This window comes from Spermophilus citellus (assembly GCF_964194105.1).
Source record: "Spermophilus citellus genome assembly, chromosome: 2".
NCBI classification, from domain to species: Eukaryota; Metazoa; Chordata; class Mammalia; order Rodentia; family Sciuridae; genus Spermophilus; species Spermophilus citellus.
The window spans coordinates 38,525,155-38,535,664 of record NC_138183.1 but is presented as its reverse complement, the minus strand read 5'-3'; the positions used below and the strand labels follow the sequence as shown (position 1 = coordinate 38,535,664).

Below are 10,510 nucleotides of genomic sequence, written 5' to 3'. Positions count from 1 at the left end.
TCTCTTTAAAAAAAAAAAAAAAAAGAAGGGTACTTGATGTGTTGGTAGAGAAGCTAGGCCACTGGTCCTACAGTAGTTGGGAGTGAGTTGGATGCTTGGTCAGAGGTAACATGGGCTTGGAGTAGGCCAATGGAAGGCGTGAAAGGACAATGAGATGCAAAACCATTGGAAATGTCTCAGGAGCTTGAAAGTCTGCCTCCAGCTGCTGTGTGAGAAACAGCAAGCGTGATCAGTTTACATGGTCATTGCAGTGGTCCAGGCAAGGGATGATGGTGTTTTTGTCTTGAGTGGTTGCAGTGAAGTTGGCAAGAAGTGGCTAGAGTTTGGATATGTTTTGAAGATAAAACAGAATCATTGATGGATCAGATATGGGATAGAAAAGAATCAGAGATGTCTAAGAGAACTCCAAAGTTTTTGGTCTGGAGAGCTGAATAAATGGGAGTGTCCTAAATTAGAGAGTAAAGACTACAGTGGGTGGAATGGGCCAGGAATGGGAGAGAAATCAGTTTACTTTAGCATCTAAAGTATGAGATAACTATTAAACAGCCAAGTCAAAATGTTCAATAGAGATGGAACTCCAGGAAGAGATGTAGGCTGAGACAAAGATTTAGAAGTCAAGATATATAGATGGTATTTAAAGTCATAAAATAAATTGAGATCACTTGGGAGGGGACTTAAAAAGTTTAAGGACTAAGTCCTCAGAAGTCAGAAGTTGAGGAGATAGGGTTGACAAAAGAGGCAATAAAGGAAAAAAGTATCCTAGAACCTGAAAGTGTTTTAGAAGTGATTGCTTTTGTCAAAAGAAAGGTGAGAACTATGAAATGAGTACTGGACTTAGCAACAAAAATGCAGAGGATCTTGGAAGTCTAGTCATTGGTGGAGGTGGGGGGGGGGAATGGGTACTGGGACATATCTGACAGATATATGCTCTGAGCCTAGAAGCAGAGCTGTTTTTACCAGGTGGGAGAAATCCTCCGTGGAGGTATGATATTGCAACCCAGGATCAATAGAGAGGCCCCAGCCAGGAGGGCCTGTTATAGCCAATATAGTAGTATTTGAGATGGCCAACTTGCCTGGGCTTCATAGTCATTTAAAGTCACCCGTTTCGATTTTTAAATTTGAACTTTTGATGTCATTTTCAAATGAAGTTATACATGCAGTCTTTAGTATGTGTTCATTAGAATATCAAATTTAAAAATGTCTATATAGGGCTGGGGACGTGGCTCAAGCGGTAGCGCGCTCGCCTGGCATGCGTGTGGCCCGGGTTCAATCCTCAGCACCACATACCAACAAAGATGTTGTGTCCGCCGAGAAGTAAAAAAAAAAAAAAAAAAAAAAAAAAAGTCTATATAAAGTTATAACTGTTTCTTCCATTTTATTTATTTATTGGTACCAGGAATTGAACCCAGGGGTGCTTAATCACTGAGACACATCCCCAGCCCTTTCTAATATTTTATTTAGAATTGCTTAGGACCCCCTAAGTTGCTGAGGCTGGCTTTCAACTTGCAGTCCTCCTGCCTCAGCCTCTCAAGCCGCTGGGATTAGGGGGCATGAGCCACCATGCTTGGCTCTCTTCCATTTTTAACATACCCGGAATTCTAAAAGATGGGATTAGTCTGGGCTTTACTCAACACAAGAAGGGCAAGACAGGTGAGGAAAGCTTGGTGCCTAGAGTATAAACGTTAAGAATAGGTCTTTTGATGTGAGTGCACTTTAGGCCTCTTTTGTGTCACTTTAGTCCTAGCCCTATCTAATTTTCATACCACAGGTACAGTGTCTGCTCCCCACTCCAGCTTCCTCCACAGAAGTGCTGGGTCCTACTGAAAGGAGACCACAGAATGGAGGTACTCCTACCCTAAGTGCAGATGGATGCCATATTCTGGAAACCCAGAAAAAAAGCAGGCTTGAGAATGATGCCTTTTAGCTCAAAAGTGAGTATACACTGCCACCTCATGGCCATCCAGGGCTGGATTCGGAAGACTGTTCCTAGAATTGTACCAGCACAGTAAAGACAAGACACTTCACTCAGGTCCAAATTTCTTAAACTGTGGTATTCATAATTGTGTTGGAAGGGATCTTATTACACATGCTAATTTCAAGGCCTCACCTCAGAAAAATTGACCTCTCAGGATGGAGCTCAGTGAACTGTGGACTCAATGAGCCTCCTAAGTAATTCCTAGCCACAATCAAGTACACAGTTCCTACTACAGTCCAAAGCCATTGTTTTATAAACTGAATTGCAAGCGAGAGGCCTCCTGAGGTCCCCCAGAAATTATGGCTTTCTCTGCTGCTCAGACACACAAAGAAATGGAACTGTTCAATAGGTCTTTATTAACACAGACAGACAGATAGATGGACAGAGAATGTAGCACAGGCAGTGTTCTGGAAATGGTGATGGTGGTGTCCGTGCGCACATACAGAGTCTTCTCTAGGCCAGAGAAGGCCCCTTGGACCCAGGCCTACCTCTTCAGGCCTCTCTCTCAGTGGTGAGACCCAAAGTTTCCCATCATACCCCAAGGGAAGGACAGGGGTCTTTCAGAGATGGAGGACCTTTACTTCAGAATTCTCTACATTCCTCTGGTTCCCCAACTGACTTGGTTGCTGAGAGGGTGGGGGACAAGCCACAGGGGCACTTGCATAGCAGGGAAATGGAATGGAGATAAGGCATATGGTGAGGACAGGGGAGGTGAAGGGGAAGGACATCATAGCTGTAGGTGAAGGGGGCCTCCAATAGGCAGCTCCTCTTCCCCTTTACCCCCCTTCCCCGATTACTGCTGGGTTGAGGAGTCAGGCAGAGGCAGAGTATAATAATACTCATCCCACCCTTAACTCCAGAGCCCGATTGCAGACAGGAATCTCTGGAAAGGCCTGAGTTAGTGAGTGAAGCTTGTGATATGTGTTGAAATATGACTGGCCCCCTAGGTATACGTGGGACTCCCTCTCTGGATGAGTGTGAGTGCATGATCCCGCAGTACACACAGGTCTTGGCATCTAATATATATGTCCCATTTGTTCCCATGGGTCTCTGTATGGGATGTATAAGTATGTTATGTCCCTCCTTGTCCAGCAGGACCTCAGTATCTGTATGGTTTGAGTATGTCCCTGTCTGTACATGGGTTCCAGCAAGTGGATGTCTGCAGGCCTGCCTGCTCCTGTCCATCCACAGATCTTCCTTCAGGCCTGAATGGTCAGGGGTCCTGGCCAAAGAGGTAGGTGGTGAGCTCAAGCCGGAGGCCCCGGGCATAGGAGCGAAGGGTATAGAAGAGAGTGAGGAAGTCCTGGGTGCTAAAGACAGTGTCAGCCAGTGCGAATGCCAGGGTAGATGGGATGACACCCCGTCCATACTCCACCATCCATGTGTTTGGCCCCCACTCCACAGCTGTTGCCTCGCCAGGCCCGTGCATCACTGTTTCCCCTGGAGGAAAGGGAGCACCCATGTGAGGAGTCCAGCTCTGTTCTGCCCTTCCATTGCTGTGCTTCCCTGGCCCATGGAAAGTATCCTTATCTGGGGTGGGGACTGAAGAGACAGCTTCAGGAAAGGAAAAGGTCTTCTTACCTCACTGATGGATCTCCTATCTTGAAGGGAAAATGACTCAGACAACCAATCCTAAATCTTCTGTGGGGGCTCATGTTCTCTCTTGGGGGAAGCCATGAAGGGCTACCCATCTTGGCCAAGGGTTACTGAGTGGAAGTCTACATTTCCAAGTCTCATAAATATCAACTGGAAATTTAGCTAAACTTGGGCTTGGCTGGTTAGATATGGAGGGTTGGTTACAAGACTTGCAAGGCTTTCTGTTCAATCACAATTTCTATATGTTTACATTCAACCTCAAACTCACTTGGAAGCCCAAAGCTCTACTTTTTATGTAAATTGCTTCATTATTTAAAAAAAAAAAAAAAAGGTGAGGGAGACAACTGTCTTATAATATCTGGGTGTAAGAGTGTTGCTGAGTACCAATTTTTTCCCCAGCAATTGCTAGAATATTGGCTGGGTAAAACAGTGTCTAGGCAAATAAAATCAGACATGCTTAATAGGAAGTTATTACATGTTGTGTCCCTTTAACATAGGAAAGCAATAAGGTCCCTCAGATCTAGCCCCCAACCACTTGTGGCCTAAGGGGACAGGGAGAAAACCTTGGGGAGGGCCCACTCCCTGCCCCCTCCCTTCCCCAACTGTATGCCCTCCCCTGCTCCCCTCACACCCTCCACTCCCTGCCCTCGCTTCATGAGGGCACCCACCTCTCTGATAGAGTCTCCTAACTCACCTGGGTAGAATACCTCACTTTTGGTGGTACCCTCTCTCCACTGGTGGAAGATGCCAGAGATGATCGTGTCTGAGATCTCAGCCCAATAGCGCCCTAAGTGACAATCGGATGGACACCAACAATTAGGGAATCCGCACTATCCTATCGCCCAGCCAAATACCAGAAAGGAGGGCTTGGGCCCTTGTATAGCCCCAGCCTCCCAGTCTGGCCCGCCGCTAGCACTGACCCGAATGGCCGCGGGAGCCCAGGGCTGTGCCGAAGAGCAGCACGTACTCGGACAGCGAGGCGTGCAGAAGGCACATGGCACCCATCCAGCCACCCGCGTTCACGAACACCCACTGCAGCTCCTCGTCAGGTAGCACGTGGCCTGGGTGCAGCCGCCGCAGCTCCACGATCAACCGAGAGAAGGCTAGCTCGTGGTCCAGCCCTGGCGGAAACGGAGGAATAGCAGAGTCAAGGTAAGCTCCAGGCCCGGCCTCCCGGACCGCGCCCTCGGAAACCTCGGCTCCCCTCCAGGGCCGCCCGCCCCGCTCCCGCCCTCAGCCCGCTCACCAGCGTACTGCCGCGCTAGCTGCGCGATCTCTTCGTGCTGGAAGACGAAGCTCCGCGTTCCCAGCCAGAGCCAGACAAGCTGGGCCAGCACTGCCACCGCAGCCAGAAGCAGTGCGACCCACGCCCACCGCCGACCCACGGCCCATTGCATCCTGGTGGGCAGCGCAGGAGGGAGGCTGGGGCTGGGACTGGGGCTGGGGCTGGGACTGGGGCTGGGGCTGCGACGCTGCCTCCGAGCCTGCCGCCGGCTGCCCACCGCTCGCTCCCCTGCCAGCACCGTGGTATGGCACGCCTTGGCCAATCGGAACAGTTCGGGCACCCTAGCACCGCCCCTTCGGTTGAACCATTTCCTCGCCAAGCGCGTAGAGACGTGGGGCGGCACAGCTCACGTGAGGGGAGGGCGTGGGCTAACCTCCGGCTGCGGGCGTTAGGGTATTCAGGGAGGGTCTTTCCTCCGCTGCGCGAGATGATGGTGGGGGTGGGCGGCGGAGAGACCCAGATGGGCTCTCTAGCTGGCGAGCCCGGAAGTAGAGCCTTCTGCGACTCGTGATTGGGTCCGCCTTTGAAAGCACAGAAACGGGGAGGAGGTAGTGCAATCCTTGAGCGTTAGGGAAGGCTTTCCAGAGGCGGTGACATTAGTGAGACGTGGAAGGCATTCCAGTCAGCGGGACCCACTCCGGGAACAGAGGCCGAGAAGACAGCATGGAGTCTTCAGGGGCCTACAATTTATTCTTTATTCCAAAACACGAAATGTGAGAGGTGGCCTTACAAACCAATGGAGGGTCATCCCAGGTATCAGGAGGGCAGCGATAGAATTGGATCTTGCCACAGAATGGCACAGGGCTACACAGTGGAAGGGAGCAAGGTGAGAGTTGAGGAAATCATGACTATGATCCAGGTAAGAAAACAGGTCTCTGTTATTGGAGATGGAAAAAAAAGAAAGGGCTTCAGAACTCTGGAAATATCCAGAGTTAGTAGGCTTCCTCTCTCTTCTTCCTGAAATACTCTTTTCTCTCTAGCCCATTCCCACCCCTTCTCCATAGTTGGCTAATAGGCACTTGAGTGTCCGGTTCTGAAGTTCAGATCCAGTCGAGGTAGATGATAGGAGTTGTCATTCTTTCAGGGATATGGCTCTAAACAGTGCAAGCATGATCTCATTCCAGTTTAGAAATCTCACTGGGAATCCTACAGAAAAGATGGTAATTAAAACCTAAAATATGGGGAAGGAGGGGGAAAGTGCTCGGGAATGATATTGGCCAAAACTTATTGTTGTATTGTCTATTGTGTGCATGTACAAATATGTAACAACAAATCCCACCAGTATATACAACTATAATGCACCAATTTAAAAAACCCTGAAACGTGGATAAAATTTCAAAAGGAGGGAGAATTGAAAAGATAAGGTGAAGGACAGTGTTCTAGAGAACACCAACCCTAAGTGATAGGCAGAGGAAGAAGAGAACAAAAACAAAGAGAAGCAAAAGAGAAAAAAGAGGCAGCATAGTGCTGTGATTAATATATAAATTCTGAAGCTGGACAGCCAGGTTCAAAGCCTGGCTCATAACCACCTAATAGTGTGATCTTCGACAAATTGCTTAAACTCTCTGACTCAGTTTTCTTATCTGTAAAATGGAACAAATAAAAGCACATACCTTTATGGTAATAAAGATTGAGTAAATATTTTTAAAGCAATTAGTGTATGGCACATGGTGGTCATTATATGTGTTATTTGAATAAAACATAAAGGAAGTAGAAGAGAATAGTCTCACACATGGGAGTGATAGAATGAAGGGCCAGCATAAATATAATTGAGAGGTTCAATAAGACAATGGGAAATAATCATTAGATTTCTCAGTAGGGGCATGTGGCAGAGAAATGAGTGTTGTCTCCAAAACTACATTCACGAACCCATTTCCTTTTGCTCTCTCTCTCTTTTTTTAATATTTATTTTTTAGTTTTTGGCGGACACAACATCTTTGTTTGTATGTGGTGCTGAGGATCGAACCTGGGCCAGGCAAACGCATTACCACCTGAGCCACATCACCAGCCCTCCTTTTGCTCTTGAGCAACCAGATTATATTCCATTCTACTCTGTATTTAGATGAAGCCAAGTGATGGTATTCTAGGCAGTGAAGTATAGGCAGAAATTAAATGCCACTTCCAGATCTGGCTCTTAAAATGTCTTGTGAAATTCTTTATATTCTTTCTCTCTCTATCTCCCTTTTTCCCTAACAGTACTGGGGATTGAACACCCAAGGCCTTGCACATGATAGACAAGTGCTGTACTACTGAGCTGCATCCTCAGTTACACGCGCGCGCGCGCACACACACACACACACACACACACACACACACACATTTTTTTGGTGGCGTTGGGAATCAAACCCAGGACCTTATGAATGCCAGGCAAGGTACTTTACTACTCACCCACATCCCTAGCCCATGAGCCACATCCCCAACACCCAAGCCCTTTTGTATTTTTTATTTTGAGACAGGATCTTGCTGAATTGCTTATGCAGGCCTTGAACTCATGATCCTCTTGCCTCAGCCTTCCAAGTAGCTGGAATTACAGATGTGCACCACCATACCCACCTATGTTGTCTTTTGATCCTCATGTTACCATAATTACAGAGGACATAGTAGAGAATTCTGAAGCCTTAAGGAATGGTCGAGCCACTAGGACTGTGGAGCCTAGGTCCCTGAATGCTGCATAGAGCAAAACTTACCCCCATCCCAAATATACACCATGGATTATAATACCAAGCCACTGAGTTTGTGGTTGTTTGCCACTGAGTTGAGGGTTATAGCAACCAAGGTTACTGACTAATACAGGGCAAAAGACATCCTATAATTTTTATGCAGCTGAGAGTAGAGGATGAGAAAAAAAGACTATTTGTTAGAAACTGGGTAGAGAAAAGAATGATAAACCCAGGATTAGAGGCACAGGCCTATGATCCCAGTTACTTTGGAGGTCAAGGCATAATTCAGGGTCCTTCAGCAACTTAGAGACCCTGAATCAAAAAAAAAAAAAAAAAAGACTGGGGATGTTGTGATTCAGTGGTAAAAGACCCCTTGGTTCAATTCCAAGTATCAAATATTAATAATAAGAAAGAAAGAAGGGATTATCTAGAGGAGAATGCAAGGTTGAGGGAATACGTTTTTATATTTCCTTTGGCTTCTATGGCACTCGTGAGTTAAGTATTGTCCAAGAACCCTGAGGCCCTTCTAGATAATTCCTCCTTGATCTTTCCTTTCTCCATCAAGTTTCTTAAAAACAAAACAAACAAAAAAAACCCTCCATCTTTTCAGACTCTACTCTTTGCTGCACATAATATAATAACTATCTTTTGTCTGTATTAGGGTAACAACCCCTAAAACTCAGGGACCCCTGAGTTTTAGGGGTAGGAGGGGCTAGCACAAAAACTTGGTTTCTGCCCTCCCCCACACCCCTATTTCAGGCAGTCTTCTGAGACCATCTGGTCTTGCAACTCCCCTGTCTGGTCTTTCAGGAAGCTCCTCTAGCATACTCTGTTTTTTTTTTGTTTTGTTTTGTTTTGTTTTTTAAGTGTTTTGTAAACTTGAATGACCCCAGTTAGGAAGACTAAGTAAGGCACTAAGGGTCAAAGCCATCATCCCCAGATGTTATCCCAGAAAACACATCTCTGGGATCTGGGAGGAGGAATGCTGGGTAGGCCTCATCTAAGTCATTCTCCTTTCCCTCCAGAAAGTGACCTGGAGAGATACAGAGGAGACTAAGGAGATGTTCCTAAAGAGATGTTCCTGGCCAGGCCCAGTGGTGCATGCCTGTAATCCCAGTGGCTCAGGAGGCTGAGGCAGGAGGATTGTGAGTTCAAAGCCAGCCTCAGCAACAACTAGGTGTTAAGCAACTCAAATACAAAATAGGGCTGGGGATGTGGCTTAGTGATTGAGTGCCCCTGAGTTCAATCTCTGATATCCTCCACCCCACCCCACCCTCTGCCAAAAAAAAAGAAATGTTCCTGAAGGAGGTCAGAAATCAGTTGTCCTGAACTAGGGAGGGGCATTGAAACACTGGTGTCTCTGGTGTCCACTCAACAAAGACACCTGCAGAAGTAGAAAAGTAAGGTTCTGATCCCAGTCTCAATCTCTCCTATACCAGTGGGAACAGGTAAAACTCATCCTTCAGTTCCTGCTCTCTGTCCTGGACATAGTGGCCTCTTCAGATTCCAATCTGAGGACTCTAGGGCAGAGATCAGGTAAATGGCCAGTGACCCAATTTTTGCAGCTCAGCTACAGAAATACCTGGCTCCGCCTGGCCTGGCTTGGGGGAAGGGGCCTCCCTGCCACAGTCCAGCTTTCAGCTCACTAGGTTTCTGTCCTGAATCCCATTGAAGTCTCACAGCACTGGGAATTTTCTTGGAAATCTACATTCAAATTTCAGCTTAGCCACTCATTCTCTGGGTAACCTGAGGATTCTGGTCCCCACTATGATATAGGGAGGAGATTTAGCAATATTTAAATGGCTCTTTAGGAGTGCCTGGTGAAGGAGATGGAAATTTACCCCCTACCCCATAGGCCCCAGGGATCTACAACTGTTCCCCTACCTGCCCTCCTATCCTGCCCTAAATGAGCCTGCCAAAAGTAACTGATCAACTGACCTGGCCCTGCTAAACTCTATAAACCCAGACCCTTGTTGGAGCCCGCCATCATTTTCCCCTTTCTAAAATATGACCCTCTGTTGCTTAATAAAGCATTACTGGTCTATTGAGGTCTGCCTCCATTTTCTTTTCATATTCTCTTTCATGTGCTTTCACCAGGGGAGGAATTAATTTGAATCTGTTTTAGTGTTAGCTAATCCATCTGATAGAAGAAAAATTTGGAGAAGGGGATATATAAAGGAAACAAACACTTCTGATGCCTCCCAGATAGCTGGAGCTACTTTGCTACTGATAGTCTTGTCCCTTCTTCACCCACCTGCTTATCTTTCTTTCTTTCTCTCCCTTTTTCTCCCCCTGCCCTTCCTTTTCTCCCCCTGCCCTTCCTTGCTTCTTTCTTTCCTTCCTTCTCCCTCTCTCTTTCCTTCCCTTTTTCTTTCTTTCTTTGTTCTTGACACTGGTCTCAAATGATCCTCCCACTTCAGCCTCTCAAGTAACTGGGACTACAGGTGTGCAATTCACCATGTCTGGCTCTTTTTTTATATATATATATTTATTTTTTAGTCTTAGGTGGACACAATGTCTTTATTTTATTTTTATGTGGTGCTGAGAATCTAACCCAGTGCCTCACACATGCTAGGTGAGCACGCTACTACTTGAGCCACATCCCCAGCCCATGTCTGGCTCTTTTTATATCACTTATAGCCCTGTTACCTTTCCCACTTCTTGTGTTTTTCATCTGTGTATGTGTGTGAGGGAGAGCATGAACGAGAGATAAATATTGTTACTTACCCCCCCCACACACACATAATTGTTTCTGCTGTACTCCTCTAGGTAATGCCTGAGGGACTAGTGTTCAGCTATCAAGGCCCACCTGCACCTGCAGGATTAACCTCTTTTCCACCACAGCTACTGAGCAGGTGACTCAGGTGTTTGTTAGGTCCAGAGTCATAGCTCTACTAGAATAAAGTTCTGAGAGAGTAGAGGCCATGCCTAACTTGTGCGCACAGGAAAATCCTAACCTAGATGCTTAGCACACGGCTGATGCTCAGTAAGAAT

General features: G+C 46.8%; 1 protein-coding gene across 2 annotated transcripts; it reads right to left on the bottom strand.

Moving 5' to 3' along the window:
* Nucleotides 1–2,311: 2,311 nt before the first annotated feature.
* On the bottom strand, nt 2,312–5,113 carry SIGMAR1 (sigma non-opioid intracellular receptor 1). Of its 2 annotated transcripts, none has more exons than XM_081279028.1 (4): nt 4,818–5,113; nt 4,492–4,692; nt 4,266–4,358; nt 2,312–3,285 (listed from the first exon to the last, which is right to left on the bottom strand). In XM_081279028.1, the coding sequence occupies exons 1-4, from the start codon at nt 4,966–4,968 to the stop codon at nt 2,558–2,560; spliced, it is 1,173 nt and encodes a 390-aa protein (XP_081135154.1). In that variant the 5' UTR covers nt 4,969–5,113; the 3' UTR covers nt 2,312–2,557. The 2 variants fall into 2 exon arrangements, with proteins under 2 accessions (XP_081135154.1, XP_081135153.1); XM_081279027.1 differs by having other exon boundaries at nt 3,055–3,415.
* Between the last annotated feature and the right edge of the window lie 5,397 nt (nt 5,114–10,510).